General features: G+C 43.8%; 1 protein-coding gene across 3 annotated transcripts; it reads left to right on the top strand.

The window, feature by feature from the left end:
• The first annotated feature begins 3,693 nt into the window (after positions 1–3,693).
• LOC118388628 (la-related protein 4-like) lies at positions 3,694–25,015 on the top strand. Of its 3 annotated transcripts, none has more exons than XM_035777874.2 (17): positions 3,700–4,226; positions 9,066–9,207; positions 9,568–9,729; positions 10,008–10,083; positions 10,509–10,645; positions 12,283–12,386; positions 12,505–12,615; positions 15,075–15,128; positions 16,102–16,320; positions 17,018–17,124; positions 17,639–17,680; positions 18,191–18,436; positions 18,802–18,853; positions 18,968–19,138; positions 19,875–20,002; positions 20,103–20,289; positions 20,443–25,015. In XM_035777874.2, exons 1-17 carry the CDS (start codon positions 4,125–4,127, stop codon positions 20,824–20,826), a joined length of 2,424 nt encoding a protein of 807 aa, XP_035633767.1. In that variant the 5' UTR covers positions 3,700–4,124; the 3' UTR covers positions 20,827–25,015. The 3 variants fall into 3 exon arrangements, with proteins under 3 accessions (XP_035633768.1, XP_035633767.1, XP_052382910.1); XM_052526950.1 differs by lacking the exon at positions 3,700–4,226 and adding an exon at positions 4,496–4,914; XM_035777875.2 differs by lacking the exon at positions 17,639–17,680 and having other exon boundaries at positions 3,694–4,226.
• Positions 25,016–26,358: the final 1,343 nt, after the last annotated feature.

A 26,358-nucleotide genomic window follows, 5' to 3' on the forward strand; every position in this document is an offset into this window, starting at 1 on the left:
CTCAAACCAAAAACCGTGGATAGATGGCAGCATTCGTGCAAAACTGAAAGTGTGAACCACCGCATTTAACCATGGCAAGGTGACTGGGAATATGGCAAAATACAAACAGTGTAGTTACTCCCTCCGCAAGGCAATCAAACAGGCAAAACGTCAGTATACAGACGTTGCAATTCAACGGCTCAGACACGAGACATATGTGGCAGGGTCTACAGACAATCATGAACTACAAAAGGAAAACCAGCCAAGTCGCGGACACCGACGTCTTGCTCCCGGACAAGCTGAACACCTTCTTCGCCTGCTTTGAGGATAACACCGTGCCACCAACGTGGCCCGCGATCAAGGACTGTGGGCTCTCATTCTCTGTGGCCGACGTGAGTAAGACATTTATGCGTGTTAACCCTCGCAAGTGTGCCGAGCCAGACGGCATCCCTAGCCGCATCCTCAGAGCATGTCGCAGACCAGCTGGCTGGAGTGGTTACGGACATATTCAATCTCTCCCTATCCCAGTTCAAGATGTCAAACATTGTTCCTGTACCCAAGAAAGCGAAGGTAACTGAACTAAATGACTATCGCCCCGTAGCACTGACTTCTGTCATCATGAAGTGCTTTGAGAGGCTAGTCAGGGATCATATCACCTCTACCTTATCTGACACACTAGACCGACTTCAATTTGCTTACCGCACCAATAGATCCACAGACGATGCAATCGCCATCACACTGCACACTGCTCTGTCCCATCTGGACAAGTGGAATACCTATGTAAGAATGGTGTTCATTGACTGTAGCTCAGCATTCAACACATTAGTACCCTCCAAGCTCATCATTAAACTCAGGGCCCTGTGTCTGAACCAGTGGTGGAAAGAGTACCCAACTGTAATACTTGAGTAAAAGTATAGATACCCTAATAGAAAGTTACTCAAGTAAAAGTGAAAGTAACCCAGTAAAATAGTACTGTAAAATAGTACTTGAGTAAAAGTCTAAAAGTATTTAGTTTTAAATATACTTGTAATTGCTCAAATATACTTAAGTATCAAAAGTGGAAGTAAAAGTATAAATAATTTAAAATTCCTTATATTAAGCAAAGCAGACAGCACCATTTTCTTGTTTTTCAGACATTATTTACAAAAGATGCATTTGTGTTTAGTGAGTCCACCAGACCATGGGCAGTAGGGATGACCACGTGTTCTCTTGATAAGTGTGTCAATTTCACAATTTCCCTGTCCTGCTAGGTATTCAAAATGTAACGAGTACTTTGGGTTGTCAGGGAAAATGTATGACGTAAAAAAAACAATATTTTCTTTAGGAATGTAGTGAAGTAAAAGTTGACAAAAATATAAAAAGTAAGTACAGATACCCCAAAAAACTACTTAAGTAGTACTTTAAAGTATTTTTACTTAAATACTTTACACCACTGGTCTGAACCCCGCCCTGTGCAACTGGGTACTGGACTTCCAGACTGGCCACCCCCAGGTGGTGAAGGCAGGAAACAACACCTCCACTTCGCTGATCCTCAACACAGGGGCCCCACAAGGGGGGGGTGGGGGCTCTCCTGTACTCCCTGTTCACCTATGACTGCGTGGCCACACACGCCTCCAACTCAATCATCAAGTTTCCAGACGACAGTAAGCCTGACGATCAGTAGGCCTGATTACCAACAATGACGAGACAGCCTACAGGGAGGAGGTCAGGACCCTGGGAGAGTGGTGCCAGGAAAATAACCTCTCACTCAATGTCAACAAAAAAAGGGAGATGATCGTGGACTTCAGGAAAAAACAGAGGGAGCACGCCCCTATCCACATCGACGGGACCGCAGTGGAAAAAGTGTAAAGCTTCAAGTTCTTCGACGTACACATCACTGACGATCTGAAATGGTCCACCCACACAGACAGTGTGGTGAAGAAGGTGCAACAGCACCTCTTCAACCTCAGGAGGCTAAAAACATTCAACTGCACCGCCCGCAACCGCAGGCCTCTCCAGAGGGTGGTGCGGTCTGCCCAACGCATAAACGGGGGAGACTACCTGTCCTCCAGCACACCTACAGCACCCGATGTCACAGGAAGGACAAAAAGATCATCAACCACCCGAGCCACAGCCAACCACCGAAGCCACGGCCTTTCCCCCCCCACTATAATCCAGAAGGTGAGGCATCAAAGCTGGGACCGAGAGACTTAAAAACAGCTTCTATCTCAAGGCCATCAGACTGTTAAAAAGCCATCACTAGAGGCTGCTGCCCTATATATATAGACTTGGGATCACTGGCCACTTTAATAATGGAAGACTAGTCACTTTAATAATGTTTACATACTGCTTTACTCATCTCATATGTATATACTGTATTCTATTCTACTATATTTTAGTCAATGCTACTCCGACATTGCTCAATCTAATATGTATATACTTCTTAATTCCATTATTTTACTTTTAGATGTGTGTGTATTGTTGTGAATTGTTAGATTCTACTGCACTGTTGGAGCTAGGAACACAAGCATTTTGCTATACCCACAATAACATCTGCTAAATATGTGACCAATAAAATTTGATTTGATCTATTTATATGTGCCTTTATTTATTCATGTATTTATGTGTACATTTCTTTCTTTCTAATTATGGCAGGTTTATTAGTACACCATATTCGCCCTCCCCCATACACCGTGTTCAACAGCTGCCCAGTGGAAAGCAGTTACCCATGATGACTCAGAAGCCAATTGAAAGAGAGGGCAGGCTTTCCCTGGGCAGTTCCTGCCTGGCCCAGGACACGGGTCGCAGAATGTTCATAACCAAGTGGGAAGGAGAAATTTACCACATCTGACTGGTAAGAAAACAGTTGAATGGCCCCCCAACTGGTAATTAGGCCTACTAGTGGGAAACTCGTCTATCACTGAACTCTAATTTCTCCCACGTGCTGAACTCTGACATCACCTAAGGAAATTACCTCTAACAGCAATTTCGGCAGTTAAATGTAACAAAACATTATTTATAAAAAACAATCTATTCATATGGAGTTTGAACACTATAACAAAGACACTACAGTATGGAGTTAGACAGAGACTGCTTCTCCAATAGAAATCCCAGATCAAGCTTGTAGGCGATGTCATGGTGAAGTTGGCTAGCTAAACTCATGTGCAGATGTAACAGTTTAACTTCAGTTCGTTCCCTCGCCTTTCCGGGCTCGAACCAGGGACCCTCTGCACACATAGACAACTGACACCCACGAAGCATCGTTACCAATCGCTCCACAAAACCCGCGGATCTTGCAGAGCATGGGGAACCACTACTTCAAGGTCTGAAACGCTATTAATGCGCACCACCGCTAACTAGCTAGCCATTTCACATCGGTTACACAGAAACACTTCATCAGATCTAAAGGTCGTCTCGCGCCAAACTGCGCAAGCTGTCAAATCAAAAGCACTCCTTTTATATAAAGTTGTTTTTGATGAAAATTCAAATGCGTCAGTTTGTCACTTGCACGAGGTTGGGATAATAACATGTTCAACTACTTAGAAGACAGTGGCTCGAATCTAGGTTGTGCCTTTAGATTTGACAAAAATTAACAACAAAGGAAGAATTTGTCCCTTCTCTCAGACTTCTCAAATCTGAGCCTGTTTCTGCTTGGTCTGTTTCGCAAGAGTTCCCAGAAGTCTTGCTATGTTGCACCTCTGGGTTTAGAGACTCTGTGACTATAATTAGTTTACAAGCATGATAGCTGTACTTATGGTTTATGATTGACACAGTTTGTTTGCCATTAGTCAATCAACGTTTAAATGAGTCAAAACACATGAATGCATCTAACTCGTATTTACGACTTTACAACTGGTCATTACCACCATCCCACTTGGTTATGAAAGCAGCATGAGACCCACTAGAGACAAGGTCAAGTTGTATGTTGGCTCAACACGCGGAGAATTGTCAGTGGCGTTTAGCTAAACTTCGAAAGGTGTAACGTTATGCCACCATGAGAACGATTTGGTTTGTAACCGATAAATACTAGACGATTGATTAGTATATTTCCTTTTTATTGTGCCATTTGCTCCATTGATTGCAATCCGCTACAAAACATCGCAAATTGAGCTGCGAGTGATAGCTTTCACTTGGGGGGTGGGGTGGGATTATCAGGAGCGGTCCGGATGAGTTCGGAACAGTGTCTGGCGCTACAGCAGAAGGAGGTCAAGTCGGGATCGGACGAACGTGTGCAAGGGGAGATAATATCGAAAGATCAAGGCGGAATGGTAAGTTTGGGCCTTGTGCTAACTTGTCCCCCCTCAAATCTTTCAAGTTCCTCATTGATTACTGCATTGTTGATTTTTTTTTTAGAGCTTGCAAGAAAGACATTTCACTGTACTTGTCGTGACATTAACTTGAAGCTAAGCATGTTGCGCTAACTTTACTGCAATTCCATTAAACAGTCTGCGGTTGACTGACACTTGCATTGGCAGGTTCTGCCGCGTGTTTCTTAGTTGCCAGTCTGGCGTGTAACCTCTAAGTACACTTTACGGTAACTAACGTTAGCTAACTTTTTTTTTGTCGACACGTTAGCAAGCCTAGTAGGTCGACTAGTTCAACTTTAACTAACGTGTTAGATCCAATGATGTAACTCGCTTAGCCGCGTTACTAGTACCTAGTTTTGTAGCTAACGTTAGTCGAGCTAGCAAACACCTGGCGGTATCGTTAGCCTTAGCTTAGTCGTTCCATGTACCTACATTTCATCTAATTAAACGCTACTGTAACGTCGTTGTGTAACCAAAGACCGAGTGTAACGTCTTTGATTTAACCCATCGAACGTTAATTTAGCTAGGTATAGTAGCTTGCTTAGTTGATTGTTGCTAGCTAACATGGCTAGCAAATGTTAGCTAATTCATGCTAGCTCGTTGGTGGTGTCTGGGTTGGATGCAGTAGGCAAGGTCTTCAAACTTGACAGTAGGTACAGCCAAAGACGATGGTACAACTAGTTAAGTTCGGTAACGTTAGCTTGCGACTGTTGGCTTACGTTAATTTACAACATGTTTCATGCAAACAGTAACGTTAGTTAGACATTCAACTGGTTGGTTTCTTCGAATTTGCATAATCGTTTCATGACGGTAGTATCTTGTTACTCTAGCTAATGTACATTTTCGGTGGTGGTTGAAGGTCCAACGATACCCTCACCCTTGGGGTGGGGGGGTGAAACTGATTCTTGATTGGTGTAATGTTTAGTTTACAAAACCTACTAGGCCTAAACCTAGAAAGTGGCCAGAAGAAGCTTTGGGAATGTTGGGGAGGAAGAAACCTTAAAAGGAACAAGCTCCTACGTAGAAAATAATGTAAATGACAGTATATGTGTATATAGGCTGAGATGTTCTGCTACCCTGTAAAGCTTTATTGCCTATACTGTTTTGCATTTCACATCTATTCACCGAACCTCATTGAGGTAGATTGATAGTCATGCATTCAGTAGTTAGGCCCTGGGCTAATTGTCCACTTCCTAAGGCTAGACAGCTCTTCCTGACAGTAGGCCTCTGGGCTGTTAAATAAAACTAAATCCAAGTAATCATACTTACTCCAAAAAACCCAGTAGGTTGAAGTTTTTTCACTATGGCACTGGGATATTTCACTTCTGTAAAAAAAAAATCAAATAATAATATGTATGTTTGACAATATCATGGACCAGGAGTGAGAACAATTTCAGTACTTGTGTAAGGTATCACCAACCCAAAACAAAGGGGTTCAACAGGTGCCTATTACATGCATTTTGATTAAGGCAGCCCCCCCATTTACATTACATTACATTTAAGTCATTTAGCAGACGCTCTTATCCAGAGCGACTTACAAATTGGTGCATTCACCTTATGACATCCAGTGGAACAGCCACTTTACAATAGTGCATCTAAATCTTTTAAGGGGGGTGAGAAGGATTACTTTATCCTATCCTAGGTATTCCTTAAAGAGGTGGTTTCAGGTGTCTCTGGAAGGTGGTGATTGACTCCGCTGTCCTGGCGTCGTGAGGGAGTTTGTTCCACCATTGGGGGGCCAGAGCAGCGAACAGTTTTGACTGGGCTGAGCGGGAACTGTACTTCCTCAGTGGTAGGGAGGCGGGCAGGCCAGAGGTGGATGAACGCAGTGCCCTTGTTTGGGTGTAAGGGCCTGATCAGAGCCTGGAGGTACTGAGGTGCCGTTCCCCTCACAGCTCCGTAGGCAAGCACCATGGTCTTGTAGCGGATGCGAGCTTCAACTGGAAGCCAGTGGAGAGAGCGGAGGAGCGGGGTGACGTGAGAGAACTTGGGAAGGTTGAACACCAGACGGGCTGCGGCGTTCTAGATGAGTTGTAGGGGTTTAATGGCACAGGCAGGGAGCCCAGCCAACAGCGAGTTGCAGTAATCCAGACGGGAGATGACAAGTGCCTGGATTAGGACCTGCGCCGCTTCCTGTGTGAGGCAGGGTCGTACTCTGCGGATGTTGTAGAGCATGAACCTACAGGAACGGGCCACCGCCTTGATGTTAGTTGAGAATGACAGGGTGTTGTCCAGGATCACGCCAAGGTTCTTAGCGCTCTGGGAGGAGGACACAATGGAGTTGTCAACCGTGATGGCGAGATCATGGAACGGGCAGTCCTTCCCCGGGAGGAAGAGCAGCTCCGTCTTGCCGAGGTTCAGCTTGAGGTGGTGATCCGTCATCCACACTGATATGTCTGCCAGACATGCAGAGATGCGATTTGCCACCTGGTCATCAGAAGGGGGAGAGAAGATTAATTGTGTGTCGTCTGCATAGCAATGATAGGAGAGACCATGTGAGGTTATGACAGAGCCAAGTGACTTGGTGTATAGCGAGAATAGGAGAGGGCCTAGAACAGAGCCCTGGGGGACACCAGTGGTGAGAGCGCGTGGTGAGGAGACAGATTCTCGCCACGCCACCTGGTAGGAGCGACCTGTCAGGTAGGACGCAATCCAAGCGTGGGCCGCGCCGGAGATGCCCAACTCGGAGAGGGTGGAGAGGAGGATCTGATGGTTCACAGTATCGAAGGCAGCCGATGGGTCTAGAAGGATGAGAGCAGAGGAGAGAGAGTTAGCTTTAGCAGTGTGGAGCGCCTCCGTGATACAGAGAAGAGCAGTCTCAGTTGAATGACTAGTCTTGAAACCTGACTGATTTGGATCAAGAAGGTCATTCTGAGAGAGATAGCGGGAGAGCTCGCCAAGGACGGCACGTTCAAGAGTTTTGGAGAGAAAAGAAAGAAGGGATACTGGTCTGTAGTTGTTGACATCGGAGGGATCGAGTGTAGGTTTTTTCAGAAGGGGTGCAACTCTCGCTCTCTTGAAGACGGAAGGGACGTAGCCAGCGGTCAGGGATGAGTTGATGAGCGGGGTGAGGTAAGGGAGAAGGTCTCCGGAAATGGTCTGGAGAAGAGAGGAGGGGATAGGGTCGAGCGGGCAGGTTGTTGGGCGGCCGGCCGTCACAAGACGCGAGATTTCATCTGGAGAGAGAGGGGAGAAAGAGGTCAGAGCACAGGGTAGGGCAGTGTGAGCAGAACCAGCGGTGTCGTTTGACTTAGCAAACGAGGATCGGATGTCGTCGACCTTCTTTTCAAAATGGTTGACGAAGTCATCTGCAGAGAGGGAGGAGGGGGGGGGGGAGGATTCAGGAGGGAGGAGAAAATACATGCAGCTGGAGATTACGCACCAATTTCGACGGAGGACACCAGGCGGACACCTGGTAAATGTAGTCTCTTATGGTTAATCTTCCAATGATATGCCTACAAATACGTCACAATGCTGCAGACACCTTGGGGAAACGACAAAGTGTAGGCCCGTTCCTGGCGCATTCACAGCCATATAAGGAGACATTGGAACACAGAGCCTCAAATCTGGCTCACTTCCTGTTTGAAGTTTCATCTTGGTTTCGCCTGTAGCATTAGTTCTATGGCACTCACAGACAATATCTTTGCAGTTTTGGAAACGTCAGTGTTTTCTTTCCAAAGCTGTCAATTATATGCATAGTCGAGCATCTTTTCGTGACAAAATATCTTGTTTAAAACGGGAACGTTTTTCATCCAAAAATGAAATACTGCCCCCAGAGTTTCAAGAGGTTAAGGGAGTGACTCGCCTAGACACCAATGCCATAGCAGCTGGGTCTGATCTGCTTAGTTTATTGAACCAGGGGAGGGAAAACTGCGAGTTGGGGGTCTCCCTTGATCTTCAGTCTCTGACAAAGTGTGTCGTTACTTGTGGAGAGGTCTGAGTCTAACAGTACCATAACCAAAGAAAAATCCATTTGAGTACTCATGAAAGCTCCTTCACTGTAGCATGCGCTCACAGTTTGCAGTTTTGGTATTCGTCCTAATGTGAATTGAACTATGTTGTCGAGTTCCACCCATTGTACGTTTAAAAAAATATATATTTAAGTGAGGACCATCTTGGATTAGCTGGCTACATTAATTGAATCAGTTAGCGAGTCAGTACAACATTGGGAGGAAATGTTTGGTCTGTATAGGGGTCTAGTCTAAAGTTCGTCTGGAACTACATTTTATGGCGCTATAGGAAGCCGGCGTAGCATTTCTGTCAATACACACTACCGTTAATCAATAGTTGTAATTGGGGAATACCGTTATGCTTTAGATCATTGGTGAGCGTGCAAAGTATCAAACTTGTTAAGAAATGGAGTTGTAGCTAGTAGGCTACATGTCGCAATTGATTTCAGAATCTTAAAAGACAAGAACTTGTGTAGTCCTCCTGCCAGGCAGGACATATAATGCCTCCTTTAAATTTAGTCCATTCATTAGATGGGCAATTTATTTCATTTCCCCCCCATTTTTCTTCTTCTCTCAATTCATTCCCTTTTTCTGATAGTAAAATTATTACCTATAAACCTTGGAATGTGTTTTTATGTGGAACATTTGAAAATTACACATCACTCCAAATGGACTTGCGTAGCCTACGGTTGATTTATGTTTGTTGATGGTATATGTGTTTGACAGACATCATTGGCTGTCTTGAAAATGATGCAACTTTGGAATCTGAATGTATGTGTTCTAAATGGATGTTTTGACTTTGCCGGACACCTACAGCAGCCTTAAGGAGTTTGTGCTTTTCATCACACAGGTAACCACAAAGGGAGCAGGTCTGAACCCCAATGCCAAAGTCTGGCAGGAAATCTCTGCGCCCCAGAGCCAAGTCCCAGATGAGGGCATAGAGGGCCCCTACTTGCTCCAGATGACCCCTAACTCTGCTGATGTCACTGAGGGTGTGGGCCAATTTAAATGCACCCTGGAGTTTTTATTTCACCACTACATGCATACACAGGCCTTCATAGAGCTGTCACCAGACAAGCAATAGCTTGAACAGATTTCTCTCAAATTCTTTACACGTCGTGTTAAGCACGTGGTTTTAGGCTTTTGATTTGCAGAGTTCAGAGGGTACAATGGCCCTTTTTGGAAGGACTATTAATCAAGGCCTGAGATCATCCTAACCCTGCTCAGTGGAGGCACTGAAAACCAAGCTCTGTTATGAGACTGGATTACATAGCCTCCCTGGTTCAACCTTGACAGTCTCTTTCTCCATTCAGACTCTTATCGACCACATGACTCTCCCCTCTTCCTCCCAGGTTACTCAGAGGTCCCTCCTACTGAGGCTAAGGGGTATGGCATGGGGTACTCGGACCCCTCCTTGGACAGCAGTGCCCCTGCACCCACAGAGGGGGTAGTGAACGGCATGGACACCCCTGAGCTGGGATACCCTCTCTATGACCCTGTGACTGGTTCAGCAGGTCAGTAGCAGTCCTTTGGTCAGCTCCCTCTGGGTCAGATGCTTTTGAGATGCCATGCTCTGATCTGGCGTTGTAGGGAAATGGATACATTACGTTTCTCAGTTTTGCCTTTCACCAATTGTCATTGAGTGTTACATCAATTAATTTCATAATGATTACCAATAGTAACGATCTGAGATCTAAGGCTTTGGGCAACTTTTCCTATGCACAAGGGCTGGTACTTGTAGAATTGCAGCCTAGAGTCAAACATGAATTTTGATCTGAAATTGTTTGTGCAGTGGAGGAAAAGCAGCCCCTCTTAGAGGTGAGCATCAGAGAGTGTCTGAAGAAACAGCTGGAGTTCTGCTTCTCCAGGTGAGTACGTAACTGCTTTTGAGAGCCTATTTCAGATGGTTGTTATGACTTAAATACAGTCAGAATTGAAATGTCTATCGTTGAACTAAGAAATTCTACATGGTGTTGTAGTGTATTGAGTAGACCTTGGATTTGTACCCCCGGTGATCAGCATCGCGCTTGGAAGGACCCAGGAGTGCTTTGACTGGAGGGCTATCCTCTTCATATCTCTCAATCCATTCACTCTAACTTTCCTACTCCTTCTACACCTCTTCCCCTCTTTCCCCCTAGCTCCATCAGCACAGTGTGACTGACCTAATGACCGTGAGATTATGAGATCTGAGGGGAACAAGGAAAAGAAACATGGACATATGAGTGTGTGATTTTGGTATTTTCGTAACAGACATGGCGTGTTGGTTTCTCATGCCGTGTTGCTGTCTCTTCAGAGAGAATCTGTCCAAGGACTTATACCTGATGTCCCAGATGGACAGTGACCAGTTTGTCCCCATCTGGACCATCGCCAGCATGGAGGGCGTCAAGGTCCTCACCACTGACATGGACCTGATTCTGGAGGTGCTACGAGGTACAAACCCATGTCTTTAACCCTGTGGCAGTGGGGAGAACTGAGGAAATGGCCTGTCTGGATAGGCTTATAGCTGTAGCCTGCTTCAAGAATGGTCTGAAACCAGCTCAGATGGCTGGCTGAAAATCCTGCATAAGAACACTTAGCATACAAGCTGGGAACGAGATTAGTGGTAGAAGTAACAATGCGATGGCTGTAACGCCACCAGTAGATGCATTTATAATTGTATAGAGGAATAATAATGCCAATTGTGGTAGTCAAACTTAAAACAAGGTAGTATAGTGCCTTGCAAAAGTATTCATCCCCCTTGGGTTTTTTCCTATTTTGTTACATCACAACTTGTAATTTAAATAGCTTTTTATTTGGCTTTCATGTAACGGACATATACAAAATAGTCCAAATTGGAAGTTAAAATTGTAAAATTACTTGTTTAAAAATGTAGTCTCTTATGGTCAATCTTCCAATGATATGCCTACAAATATGTCACAATGCTGCAGACACCTTGGGGAAACGACAGAAAGTGTAGGCCCATTCCTTGCGCATTCACAGCCATATAAGGAGACATTGGAACAAAGCGCCTCCAAAATCTGGGGCACTTCCTGTTTGAAATGTAATCTTGGTGTCGCCTGTAGCATCAGTTCTGTGGCACTCACAGACAATATCTTTGCAGATTTGGAAACGTCAGTGTTTTCTTTCCAAAGCTGTCAATTATATGCATAGTCAAGCATCTTTTCGTGACAAAATATCTTGTTTAAAACTGGAACGTTTTTCATTAAAAAAAATTAATAGCACCCCCTAATGCATAACTGGTTATGGGGCAATATTTAAATTTCTTGGAATGGCCTAGTCAAAGCCCAGACCTCAATCCAATTGAGAATCTGTGGTATGACTTAATGGTTGCTGTACACCAGTAGAACCCATCCAACTTAAAGGAGCTGGAGCATTTTTGCCTTGAAGAATGGGCAACAATTCCAGTGGCTAGATGTGCAAAGCTTATAGAGACATACCCCGAGAGACTTGCAGCTGTAATTGTTGCAAAAGGTGGCTCTACAAAGTATTGACTTAAAACCTTAAATGATTTTCAAGCACTTTGGGTAGGTATGCCATGAACCTGGCTTTGGGAGAAAACTCATTCAAAGGTGAGAAAATAGTCCTCCGTGTCATTATTGGAAAAGGCTCTAGTAAATCCTAGTGGGTGATATTTCTGACACGTTGTTCAGGGGTCGCATTAGCTTTCAGAAGTCTGCCAAGTTGTCTTAGAATTGAAAAAGCAAGTTTATTTTTATTTTTTTGCAAAAATGATGCATGGCTATCATATTTCAAATGTTTATCATAGAATGCAGCCAGCTACATTTCCTAACTTCAAGCAAAACATTAATCTTGCATTTTAACTGGCTACCTAAGAAAGCCTTCGCATCAGAGTGCTGGTGATCCAATGGCGAGAGCAAAGATATTTCATCCAGGTGGAGAAGTGCAACTCCGTTGCAACTGTGTGAAATTAGTCCCTTTACATTCATGATTTGGCGTGAACCCAAACTGTGTTTTATTTTTCTGCGTATGACTTTTTCCTTTCCGGCTTGAAAAAAATGCAAAATCCTGTGTTAATGAGACCCCTTGGTTGACGTGTGTGGTTTCAGCCTCGCCCATGGTGCAAGTTGACGAGAGTGGGAAAAGGGTTCGGCCCAACCACAAACGCTGCATCATCATTCTGAGGGAGGTGCCCGAGACCACACCGGTGGAGGTAACCAAATTGGAGAATTCATGTTTTTACAATTTACCTTAGCTCATTACATGTGACAAATATGGTTATTTTGTTGAACTGTAAACCCTCATCTTCCCTCTATTTCATTTTCCTTCAGGAAGTGGAGACCCTCTTTAAGAATGAAAACTGCCCTGAAGTGCTTAGTGTTGAATTTGCGGCCAATAACAACTGGTACATCACGTTCCGGTCGGACACTGATGCACAGCAGGTAGTTTCACATTCTTAACTAGCGATGGGGGAAAATCGATAGTTACATATCCCAATAGTATTGTGGATCATATCAATACTTTGACCCCAGTATCATTGTTGCTAGGCAGTGTTAGCTAGTGCTAGTGTCATGGGAATTCAGTACTGAGAGAGATTTGCCAATATCTTCAAACAATTATCTGTATTTAATATAAGTTAATTACTGCAATAATGAGCCCCCCCCCCCTCTAACCTTTACACAAATGCAGAGTACTTATCTAGATCTATCAGCAAAAAAAGAAACGTCCCCTTTTTCAAGACCCTGTCTTTCAAAGATAATTAGTAAAAATCTAACTTCACAGCTCTTCATTTTAAAGGGTTTAAACACGGTTTCCCGTGCTTGTGCTGTTCAATGAACCATAAACAATTAATGAACATGCACCTGTGGAAAGGTCTTTAAGACACTAACAGCTTACAGACGTTAGGCAATTAAGGTCACAGTTATGAAACCTTGGGACACTAAAGAGGCCTTTCTACTGACTCTGAAAAACACCAAAAGAAAGATGCCAGGGTCCCTGCTCATCTGTGTGAATGTGCCTTAGGCATGCTGCAAGGAGGCATGAGGACTGCAGATGGGGCCAGGGCAATAAATTGCAATGTCCGTACTGTGAGATGCCTAAGACAGCGCTACAGGACAGACAGCTGATTGTCCTCGCAGTGGCAGACCATGTGTAACAACGCCTGCACAGGATCGGTACATCTGAACACACCTGCGGAACAGGTAGACGATGGCAACAACTGCCCGAGTATCACCAGGAACTCACAATACCACCATCAGTGCTCACACTGTCTGCAATCGGCTGAGAGGCTGGACTGGAGGCTTGTAGGCCTGTTAGGCAGGTACTCATCAGGCATCACCGGCAACAACGTCGCCTATGGGCATAAACCTACCGTTGCTGGACCAGACAGGACTGGCAAAAAGTTATCTTCACTGACAAGTCGTGGTTTTGTCTCACCAGGGGTGATGGTCGGATTTGCGTTTATCGTCGAAGGAATGAGCGTTACACCGAGGCCTGTGCTCTGGAGTGGGATCGATTTTTGGAAGTGGAGTGTCTGTCATGGTCTGGGGCGGTGTGTCACAGCATCATCGGACTGAGCTTGTTGTCATTGCAGGCAATCTCAACGCTGTGCGTTACAGGGAAGACATCATCCTCGCCCATGTGCTTCCTTTCCTGCAGGCTAATCCTGACATGACCCTCCAGCATGACAATGCCACCAGCCATACTGCTCGTTCTCTGCAAGACAGGAATGTCGGTGTTCTGCCTTGGCCAGTGAAGAGCCCGGATCTCAATCCCACTGAGCACGTCTGGGACCTGTTGGATCGGAGGGTGAGGGCTAGGGCCATCCCCCCCCCAGAAATGTCCGGCAACTTGCAGGTGCCTTGGTGGAAGTGTGGGGGTAACATTTCACAGCAAAGAACGGGCAAATCTGGTGGTCACATGTCTGAATCTTGTGTTCATAAAAATATTTACAAATGTTAAGTTTTCTGAAAGTAAACGCAGTTGACAGTGAGAGGATGTTTTTTTTTGCTGAATTTATATCTGACATATCAATGCCCAGTCATGGTTGGTTCACCCCCCCTCCCCATGCAGACCAGGGAGCATTATAAGCCACTCTGGGTTCATTCTGTTATCTGCACGTGGGTTGTTGTCTTAACCCCACCCTGGCTTAGTTTCCCAGATGCAAGAGCGATTTAGAGACCATGAGGAATTGCTCTAAACTCCTCCTGGCTATCTCTCGGTTACACCCACCACATCTTGTCTATGCAATGCAGTCTTTAACTCATTTGTCAGCTCAAGCCATCTCTCGTGACCATACACCTAGATTAGCTGCAGAGAACTAGAGTGGAGACCTTAACAACAGACTAACAGGACAGAAATATCCTCCTATTTGTTAAGTATTAATTGCTAACTATTAGTATCAAACAAATCAGGTAAATGTGTAATTTTCTATCACACCTGTCAGCACTACCTGTGCTGAAACACTGGTGTTTTTCATCCTATAGCTTGTTCTTCTAGTTTTGAAATAGTGTGCCAGCCTGTTTTCAGCACTTTATTTCCATGAGTGATCAAAACAAATTTTCTCGCGCTCTCGATTGTCTCCCTGCAGCAGACCATAGTGAGAAATGATTGGAACATCATCGCAATATAGAATCACAGTGCATATAGAATTGATACATAGCGTATCGACACCCAATTATCGTGATGTCCCTGGCCATTCCCAGCCCTATTCACAACTATCCATAGTCAGTGAAAATGACTTGCAAATTCCAAGTCCTCATTCAATGTTCACATTGTTTTTTTTGCGATTTGTGGGGAGAGAATGTATGCACTCATTAGTTAAGTCGCTCTAGATAAGAGCGTCTGCTAAATTACTCAAATGTAAATGTGCTTTTATTTATTCTCGCTTCTCATTCCTCAGGCCCACAGATATCTAAGGGAAGAAGTGAAAACATTTCAGGGAAAACCCATCATGGTTAGTACATTTTCCATTTCTTTTCTCACGTAAGACATGCTTTTCTTTGATCAGATTTAATTTAGTCAAGGGGAGGCAATGCGTAACATAAGTCAACGGTACAGCTCTGATATCAGCTGATAGGAGTTGGGGGAATGCGGTGCTGTACCTCCCTCACTGTTCTGCGGTCAAGTCACTGAGTTTTAGAGGGGGTTGCTGTCTCATTGCCGGGAAATGTGGCTGAGCTGTGGCTACACTACGGCAAGGTCACCTTGAGTTTGTGCCTGCATAAGGATCCGATAAGGAAGGCCAGGCTGCAAGCAATTTCTCTCTCCCTCTGTTATATTAGTCTGAATTCCATCTCTCACATTCAAGAAGATATGACATTGTCCACATTTCATTCAACCACTCTTTAGCAGTAGTTATTTTTGATCCTACTTAATTTAAGAGCGACTGACGATGTGAATTTCATTCATTGACCGTCGACAACTTCAACTTGATTTGGTGCGCTAGATCAAGTAGCTTAGTGCATTAAACTCCGGCAAAAGCGAAGCCCGCAGTGTTGATCATTGTGCTTGCAAGGACCCAGGAGCACTGTGACTGTGGAGGACTCCTCTTCAGCTCTCTAAATCTCTCTGGTCTCCTCTCTGACCTTTCTCCCTTTTTTTTCATCCCCCCTCTACACCTCTTCCTCCCTCTGTCAGCACAGTGTTACTGACCTAATGATTGAGTTCTGAGGGGAACAAGGAGCATAGCCTCCATTTCCTTCTCTTTGTAAAGGGCAGAGTGGGGACACAATCATGTGAAGCATATTTTAATCTTGAATTAGTTTATTCAATGGACTGCATGTTGTACTGAGTATTAACATGTTATGTGTTCGTACTTCATTCCCACCCTCTCTGCACACACACACACACACACACACACACACACACACACACACACACATCTCCCTGCCCCACCTGTCTGTCTCGCTCTCTTTTCCTCTGTTCAGGCTCGTATCAAGGCCATCAACACATTCTTTGCAAAGAATGGCTACCGTAGCGTACTGGACTCCAGTGTGTACAGCCAGCAGGGCCAGTCTCAGTCCCAGTACACCTCTACACACCACTACATGCAGCAGGTGTTCAGCCCCCAGCAGCAGTACCCTCTCTACCCCCTGGTGCCCCCCACCTGGAACCCATCGCCTGCCCCTTATTTCGAGACCCCACTGGTAAGGCCCAGATGAATGTGGTTCCCTGTTCAAATCAAATTTTATTTGTCCCATGTGCCGAATACAACAGATGTAGTAGACATTACAGTGAAATGCTTGAGTTCTTAGCCAATAATGCATTTCAAGAAAGGGAGTTCAGAAAACGTTTTCCTAACGCAAAAATAAAAATGAACACGATAGAATTACATAAGAATAACGAGGCTATATACAGGGGGTACGGAGGTAATTTGTACATAGGGGTAAAGTGACTAACTCATATTGTATTACACTTGGTTATAAGATCTGTTCATTCCTAGGCTGACCAGCCCATCCAGATCATGTAATGGAGAGTGGCAGTTGCTTATCATGGGAACAATGGTGTTGGTTTACCTGTGGCTACTCGGTTCTGAACAAAGAGATCAAATTGAGTCCAGTTTTCAGCAAATGGCTCCTTTCTTAAAATAAAGATGTGACCCAGTGATGACAAGCCACTTGTCCTGTTCAGACTCGTATGAATATACCATGTGTCAGCTGTAACACACACCCTTAACCTTGCAATCTGGGGTGCGAGTGGTCATGACATTTAGTAATGTAGCACTGTCAGGATCAGCTGTCCCTGTAAGAGCTGTGTCGTAACTGAGGTGATTAACCTTTGTCATTGACTGGCTACACTGAGTGATCGTGGGTGGCATTTTTCTTCTTCTCCTCTTTCATCCAGGCCCCGTTCCCCAACAGTGGCTTTGTGAATGGCTTCAGCGCCCCTGGGAACTACAAGACTGGCACTTGTCCCCTGGGCCTCGGACGATCGCCCTTCAACAGCAACCGGTAGGTGTTTTCGCTCAGGGCAAGAACCCCCATCCGGCTTCAACTTGATCCTTTATCAAATGGCTTTGACCCAATGATGACACATTGATGCGCATAGAGGTGCTTCAAGCTGTGAGATGAAGGCTTTTGGGTTTCTTTCTTTCTCCTCCCTCCCTCCTACTTTTCTTACCAACTCTCTCTTGCGCCCCAAAGTCACTAGTCTCCACACTTGACCCGATGAGCGTTAAGATTATGAGATCTGAGGGTTCAAACAGGTGTTTGGCCATACAAAGTGGACCATTTGAATTCCGACACAGCCTTACAAAATGAGATGCATTCTGTTTAAATAAAATAAAACAGCCGGGTTGATTAGCACTGGGGTGGTTGTTGTAATTGAGCAGACAATGTGATTTAGTAAATATATGATTCATATTTATGTTCGGTAACAAAATAAGACAAATTATATTTGTTAGTCGTTTTTTGGGGTCTGCTGTCATGAATAACTTGTTGCCTTTTACTTCCCCCTGTCCCACAGTGTCCCCCTCTATTCCAGAAAGAATGTAATCAATGCCTTCAGGTATAAACAGTTCTCAATCACGTTATCAGTCGATGTCCCCCCCCCACCTCCATTTCATCCATTCTCATTCTAAAACATACACGTTAGCAAGATAGATAATGCAACTTGAAACTATCAATTTTAATGGTACAGTGTAGTGTCCTTGAACTGTGGCAACCCTCAACTGATATTTTGAGAAAGCTAGCGTAACTCACAAATGACGGTATATGAAACCGAGAGCTCAGGGATTAAATTAAAGTTTGCACTTTGACTACAAGATGCAGATAGTTCATTACCATCAGCGTGTTCTTAGCAAACAAAAACCCTTCCCTTAGTATTCTATACAGTAGCATAGTTACAATATTCACCATCTTAATGTTTAATGTCCTTATCCTCTCCATATCTGCATGAATCTTACTGGAACAGCTCTAGCTGTTTTGTGATCAAGTTATTGTATCTTTAGACTGAATGATGGCTAGCAGTTATGCCTGGTGAGAATGAGATCCAGTTATGACTGATTTCCTTCCTCAGGAACCATGTGAAGAGCCAGCCCCAGCCATGTGATGAAACCCTACCTCCATCTGTGACCCCCGTACCCCCCCTGGTGGATGGCCTATCTGGCCCCTCCAGCCCTCAGCCACCCCGCATGACTGGGGCTCCCCTCGTAAGCACCCCTGAACCTGGCCCTGCTCTCACCTCTTACTGCCTCAGGGACACCCTCCCACTGGCTTCAGAGGGGATGTCTAACGGAGACCTGGGAATTGCTGGCAGAAGCAGGTCAGTCTCCACAGACAACAAACGGACACACCCACAACCTGCTCATACATGAAATGCCATCATCACATTTGGCCTTTACCAGATGGCTTTGACCCTATGATGACAAATCAATGCGCATAGAGGTGCTTCCAAGTTGTAGGATGAAGACTTTTGGGTTTCACTCTCCTCTCTTTCTTTCTTTTGCTCAAACTCTCTTCTATCCCCCCCAATGTCACTAGTCTATACACTTGACCCGATGAGCTGTAAGATTATGAGATCTGAGGGTTCAAACATGTCTTTTTGGACCATACAAATCCTTCTCAGAACTGCAACCATGCCTTTTATTCTTGGGCTTCTTATGCTAATCTTGGTGATAATGTTTGTAGGAGAGGCAGCTACCGAGGGATGCGCAGAAGGAGAGAGGACGAGCGGCTCATGGTCAGTTACGTTTTTCATAATTTCCACTTCTGTCACTTGTATTCTACACCCTATCTGACCCCAAGCGCAGTTGGATTGAAGCTAAAAACATGGTTCTTGTGCGTGGGTTTACAGAGGCCCATCCCTCTGAGCGAGGTTAAGGTTCCACAGCCCAAGTTTGACTTGGCAACCTCCAACTTCCCTCCGTTGCCTGGGTGTACGGTCAGCATGCAGGGGGAAGAGCCCGTGCTGGAGACGCGCATGTCTGACGTGGTGCGGGGTGTTAAGGTGGTGACCAGTGACAAAGTAAGGAGAAACTCTTAACGCTATTGCACTTAGTTTTTTTTCTTGACACAAACAAATAGGCTTAATAACTGGTTATAATTGTTTTTCCTGGTCAGGCCACTTAACCCCAACTCTTACATCTGGCAGGTAGCCTAGTGGTTAAGAGCGTTGGGTCAGTAACGAAAGGTGTTTGGTTTTAATCTTGAGCCGACTAGATGAAACTGCCTATGCTCTTGAGCAAGCCACTTATCCGGTAGCAGAGAGCCAAGTCTAGGTCCAAAAGGCTTCTACCCCCCCTTATGCTGATGGTACTCTGTTATCTGTGCATAGTCGCTTTAACTCTAGCTACATGTACATATTACCTCAACTCACCGGTGCCCCCGCACATTGACTCTGTACCAACTGGTACCCCTGTATATAGTCTTGCTGCTGTTATTTTACTGTTGCTCTTTTTTAAAATGTTTTCTTAACTGGATTGTTGGTTAAGGGCTTGTAACTAAGAATTTCACTAAGGTCTACACCTGTTTTATTCTGTGCATGTGACCTACAATTTGATTTGAACCCTAATGTGCTCCTGTGGTGTTGCTCTGTATCCAATTTGTAAGTCGCTCTGGATAAGAGCGTCTGCTAAATGACTTAAATGTAAATGTAAGCATGTCACCTAAATGACTAAAATGTAATCACTCTCTCATTGTGGTCTCAACCAAATGCCATGTTATTCTTTTTCTCCAAATCAACTATCTCATCTCATTTGCAGCCTGAGGTGAATAAGGAGTCTGTGGCCCCTCCTGTTAGTACCCAGGAGGGAACTGGGAGCGTGTCCAATCCTGTCATGCCAGCCCTCAAACCCCCCACCCCTCTAGTTGTGCAGCCCCCTGTTCCAAGGTATAGTCTTCCTCTGGTTTACGGTCACAAAGATTGGGATTTCTAAGATATTTAAATGTTGGAGATAAACCTTAATAGAAATCTTTTCTTCTGTCTGCAGTGTTGCTCACCCGGTAGAGAAGCCTGAGCCTCATGTCCAAAGGGAGGCTGCTAGAACCCCCACACCACCCTCTTCTTTGCCAACCCCATCACAGCCCGCTGCTGCTACCAAACCCACCCCTATCCCCACCAGCAGTCAGTCCATCTCCACCACAACACCAGTCCCCGCTGCCCCCACTACCGCACCGGTAAGACTTCACTCACTACCTGGCTGATTTCACTGGATAGATAATGCATTGGATATGTCAGTTAACACATCTGGTTAAACGAAAAGCTGTTCTACCTATTCTTTTTCTCCTCCCCCTATTCTGTTTCCTGTCTGTATTTCACCCTCCAACCAGGAGCCAAGGAAGCTGAGCTATGCTGAGATGTGCAAGCGGCCAGCCACCCAGCTCCCAGCCCCCAGCACCTCCCCCAACCCTCCCATCACCTCTGCCAGCCAACCCCTGCAGGAGCTTCGGGTCAACAAGGCCGACGAGCCTGCCGCCTCCAGCAGCAGCAATGGCGATAGGCCAGAGAAACTTGAGGGGTCTGGAGAAGGCCTGCCCCTTCGTGACCCCCTGGGCACATACCGTTCGGGTAACGGCCCTGCCCGATCCGGAGGGATGGGCCTAAAGTACCGGGATCAGCAGCGTGGTGCCTCTATGAGACGACGGATCTCCCCCCACGGCTGGGCTAGAGGGAGTGGGAAGGAACAGAACATTCCACCCCGGTCGCCGAAGTAGTTTAAACCATAACCAACAGACTAACAGGAAAACAAACATCTATATATGTTAAGACAGAAATATATGAATATATATTATTGGATGAAAGAACATGTGCGTTCTTAATCTAGAAGACCCTCCTGGAGCTCAGTCGGACACACACTGACCTTTGTTTTGGAAAACACTGAAAGCGGTAATCATTTTAAGTGGGGGTGAACATGCGTGTCACAAAAAAACTGAAGGACTTGTTTGAAAGAACAGTGAGATGCTGACATGTGGCCTCACCTTGGTTAGCTTGAAGAATGGGCCCTCCGCTAAATCGATGAATTTTATTTTTATGTCAAAGTGGGGTTTGAGAGAGGGGGGACAAATGTATGGTAAGTAAAGCCTTGTAATCTCAAAAATACCAGTAGTTGCAAAATAAGAAACAACAGTTGAGCTGTTAGCAAATCTAGTTTATATGCAACAAAGCAAAAGATGTGGATATCCACCGATATGACAACGGAGTTGATATTACTTCCTTATAAAACATTATATTGAGGGAGGGGTGAGTAGGCTATTGGTCATTAACTGTGTGGAAATGTGCTTTTATGAAGGTTGGAAGCAAGAGATGGCCACATGGTTCAGGAGTTGTTCTGAACGTTGGGAGGCCTGTCAAGTCAAGCTGCACATTCATTTAGGTGAAGAAACCGTCTTCGAATTTAAAAAAAAGTTTTAATCAGTGGGGAAATGTGAATTAAAATCGATGCGTTTCTTTTCATGGTTGATGGAAAATGTTGGTACACCCTTGCATAAGTACAACATTGAAAACTTTACAATAGTGCATGAATACTTGGAACAGTGCAAATTTGGGGAAGTGTTTGTATCGTCAGACTGATGTAACTGAATTGTTATATTTTTATCTTCATTTACTCTTTCTTCCATACAGATGGTTAAATGTTTGGCTGTGTATGTCATGTGTAAAGGCTCATAGAGGGAGTAGTCTTCCCTTAGTTTAGGCATTCAGTTATTGAGACACTCACATCCTAGACACTAATGGTGTATGTAACTGGCTGGCTTTTCATGAATTCTACAGTGTTGTACATAGCCATTTAAGAAGAGCAGTTTAAAAAAAATGTGACTTGCGTAGAAGCTGTACCTATTGTATTAATCTTTACAATTGTATTTCCCAACCTATGTGGTCAAATGCAGGTTCAGCATTGATATATATATATATATATACTTTTATTTTATGTCTTGAAAGTCAAATAGAAACCCTTCCACCCCTGATATCTGTTCAGTTCAACATGTTCTATTACCATATCTGTGCAACAGCCTCCCGGGTAATATTTCATGCATTTTGGTTGGTTGTGTCGTGTAGAGTAGGCTAGATGGTATTTCAGAGTAGTAATGGCAGATTTAGTGCAATGGTATCCCAAGCGTGAAACTGGTCTCTGGAATTCGATGTATTCCAACTTGCTCATTTAAAACGGCAAAAATAGGCCTGAATTCTGAAGCAAGTGAACACTCAATTCTCATAAGTCCGTGTCTAGATTTAATAGTTAATTCTGTTTTAGTATTCTGATCATAGTCCTAATCATGGATTTCCGAACGCGTCATGCAGCTACGTGTAAAATGTCTGGTGTCCGTATGCCCGTTTCCCGCGCTATATTAAAATGCTAGTATTCGTTCTACGAACGGTGGAATTAGGTAATGTATGACAACACAATTGATGGCTGTAGCTACTAAGCAACGCGAAGGGGATTGTAAACGGGTTAACAACACTAGCCAAACATTGTTTTCCAAAATATTAGCTAGCTGGCTAGCATTTGAGTCCAGAAAACACGTTCCTTGCGTTTGAGGAACGTATTTCCTCAAGTTAAATTGAAATGGTGCCTCCGTCCCAAAACAAGTTTTCTGGAGACGTTTGGGTGGAGGGCAAATGACGTCGATCACTGTATGCGCTTTCGGTAGGCTGATTGCGTCAGGATTAGATGGTTATTTTTCCTCGTGCATTTCATGTTTTGATTTTCTCTTAGATTTGAATGCATATCCAATTATGTTTGATGTCTGTACATGTCCATTGATTGCTAAAAGGAAACTTGAGAGCATTTTGTCGTTCACATGTCACTTATTTGTATTTTATTTTGTAAAACATTTTAGGAACTCAGGTGGTCTCAATGTACTGTTTAGAGTTAGAATAGTGATTACAAAAGGTACAATTTAGACATTTGATTGGGCATAAGCAGTTTTCACCTTGTCAGTCACTCTTAGCCATGTCAGCAAATACTTTTTAGATTGGTAAATTAGTCTAGCAGGCTATCTAAACTTGTATTAGCACTGACGAAACCCACCAGGCATGCAGGGCACTGATTTTGTTAATCACTCTCACTTGGATCTCATGTTAACATGGCATAAGTCATTGCACAATGCAGAATTAGTCTAGCAGGAAATTGGCTTTAACACTGCACAGATTCTTCTCCATCCCATGGCAGTATATGTTTTATACGTTTGCAAAACTCTCTGCCCCAAAGCAAAAGGTGTATAATTTAGGAAATGTAACTTTAAAACTAAATTATTTCTCTCTGCTGTCAAGAGGGGGTGCATCATTCTCACCTAACCAAATTATGCTTAGGGGCCCCAAAAGGGTGCATCTTTTCATGAGTGTGGGTCCCAGAAAAACATGATCTAAGTTGGGTCCCAGGCTGAAAAACTTTAAGAACCCCTACTTTAGTGTGATTTCTTCAAATATAAATGTTAGAGTTGACTAGATGTGGTGGGCATCAATCTTAATATCTGTTCTCTCTATGCTCTTAACTCATAATTCATCCTTTTGTGTGTGAATGGATTGAACATCTGGACCAAAGTCAAGCAAGCAAAAATACAATTTTGGGAACTTGCTCAAATCTGTGTGGGAAGTGGCGATCAAAAGTTGCTGAAATGGCATTGGCCAGTCATGGCTTGATGAATGTAGTCCTGTTTGAGAGAAGCCACTTCATAAGTGGTCTGAATGTCCTTGTACCGATTTTTGCGCCTAGCAGGCTAGTCTTTAGTCTGGTTTGTGTTAGCTGACTGTTGCAATTTTATTTTTTCTCTTTCTGGTCTGCTGAGCACATTTAGATTAAATGTTTTGAGAGTTCTGCAGTTTGTCATGTTTAAATGTATTGTAACTAATGTACCTCTTTTTTTTTTTTTTTGGCTTTTTTTCCCCCCTAAAATGTTTGATGTAGTAGTTGAGTATTCAATGTCTGATTTGAGACTTGGCTAAAGTGAGAATTTGGTGCATTGCCTGGGTGCTAGCAGTGCAGCAACATGTAATCACTGGGCCTGTACTGATTTTTATATGTTACATCCATTTAATGGCTAAACTACAAGCAGGTAGTGGTGTTGTGGAATGAAGTGCACTAACTTTTGTTTTAAAATATCCCATGTTGTGTAAAATCATTTTAGATGTCTAAAGAAAAGGTGTTTTTAGCAGTCTTCCTGAAGTTATTACAGGAGTAGGGGTTTATTTCTATTTTACTGTTGATTGTTCTAGCATTTCTCTACTGGGACATGTGTTTTTAGGGGGTGCAGGTGGGACATAGTAACAGAAGTGGGGTGTGAGACACTGAATTACTGATTTTAGTAGAGGTCTGATCAAAAGTTAAAATAAAGTACATGTTTTGGCCTTTCTGAATGTTTCTGGGTCCTGTGCTTGCAATGATTTTGGCTGTCTGTGTATTTTAAATGTTTGTGCCCATGCTCAGTAGTTCTGTGGTCTTGTACCAGATGTCTGTATTAAGATGTTTCAGGGTGCTTGTATGCCTCTTCACCAGTCCTACTTTTACTGTCCCCTTCATGTCCCCAAAAAATATTTTTCAGGCCTAACTAAAATTCCAGTGCCTTCTCCAGTGTTGAGGTTTTCCTTCTCTGCAAAGTAAAAGTAACATGAACACTTTAATCTGGAACACGGCAGGTTTTGTTGGTCTAGTGGACAGACAAAAATACATGGCTCACACTCAGAATTTATACATTAAACTTTTGTGTGTAGGCTGTGTCACAAATAAATGTATGCGCCTCGCATGACAATGCTGAATTTGTAATACGCTGCTTCAACATAACAGCTCTTTTGAAAACCAGTGAAAAGGTGAAGCAAGTCGGTTGGTGTGAGCAGGAATATATACATACCGGTTTACTGTCGTGAATGTATCATTGCAAACATGTATGAGAATAAACATTTTAAACACCATTGTATTTACTGAATCAAACTAGTGTGGCAATATTGTTTTGTCATTGTATGAGTAAAGTACAGAAGTATATATTTGCTTGGTGTTTGTCCCAAATGTCACCCTGTTCCCTAGGGCCCTACTCTCAGACTGTCATCAGGTTACAGCCTCCAGTCTTAACCTTTTTGGAAAATCAAGAGATGAGAGAAGGATACCTTAAGACATAAGCACAACATTCACACAACAGCTACTAATACTATGCAAGGTAATGTGTATATAGTTTTCCATTTCGGACACATCTTTGGACTCCTTTAGCACTGAGACCTAGGGCTGAAGGTCACACTGGTTCAATCATCAACAAATGCCAAGGCAGTGAGTTGACCTCCCATTCTTTGGATCTTGAATTCCATATAGGTGAGACAGACTGGCTTGTTGTCATATTATACTCTTGAATGGCTGCTGTGGAAATAAGATTGTAGAGTACAAATACAGCAGAGAAAATAGATGAGTTTGTGACAGATTTGGTACCAGATTTGGTACCATCTGTTGTTGGATAGCTACAGGGCCAGGCATAACTGACAAGCGGTTACTTAGGGGGCCCCGGACCAATTCATAAAAAAATGCAGTTGTCAGGGTCTCAATTTACCATTGAGAGTGAGAGTCGTAGAATAAACCATGTGTAATTTGGTTGTGCATCAACAGTTTCTCAGTCACTGATAGTGCGGATCGATTAGTGCTTTTTGAGATTGGTTTGGATTCGGTTTGATTCTTAAAGTTATCATGGTTTTCAATGTTTTATTTGACATTAAATGCGTTATCACATTACAATTATTTTAGAACTTAATGGAAATTTCAAAGCCAAAATTATTGAAAATATTCCATTGTCTCTGCAGGTCCACATTGGGTAGACATCAATAGGAAATGACTGAATAAAAATATTTGTATATTACTTTTTATTATAGTTTTTATTATATTACTATATTTTTTATTCTCTTAAGACATCTTTTCATTTCTACTCAGGCAGTTGCAGCCAGCCAGTCAGACAGACCATCCCAATGTTATCTACACTGAACAAAAATATAAATTCAAAATTTTGGCTACACATTTGTTTACATATATATGCCATTTAGCGGACGCTTTTATCCAAAGCGACTTACAGTCATGTGTGCATACATTCTACGTATGGGTGGTCCCGGGAATCGAACCCACTACCCTGGCGTTACAAGCGCCATGCTCTACCAACTGAGCTACAAATGCTCACAACATCCCTGTTGGTGAGCATTTCTCCTTTGCCAAGATAATCCATCCACCTAACAGGTGTGGCATATCAAGAAGCTGATTCAACAGCATGATCATTACACAGGTG

This window comes from Oncorhynchus keta, chromosome 10, assembly GCF_023373465.1.
Source record: "Oncorhynchus keta strain PuntledgeMale-10-30-2019 chromosome 10, Oket_V2, whole genome shotgun sequence".
NCBI classification, from domain to species: domain Eukaryota; kingdom Metazoa; phylum Chordata; class Actinopteri; order Salmoniformes; family Salmonidae; genus Oncorhynchus; species Oncorhynchus keta.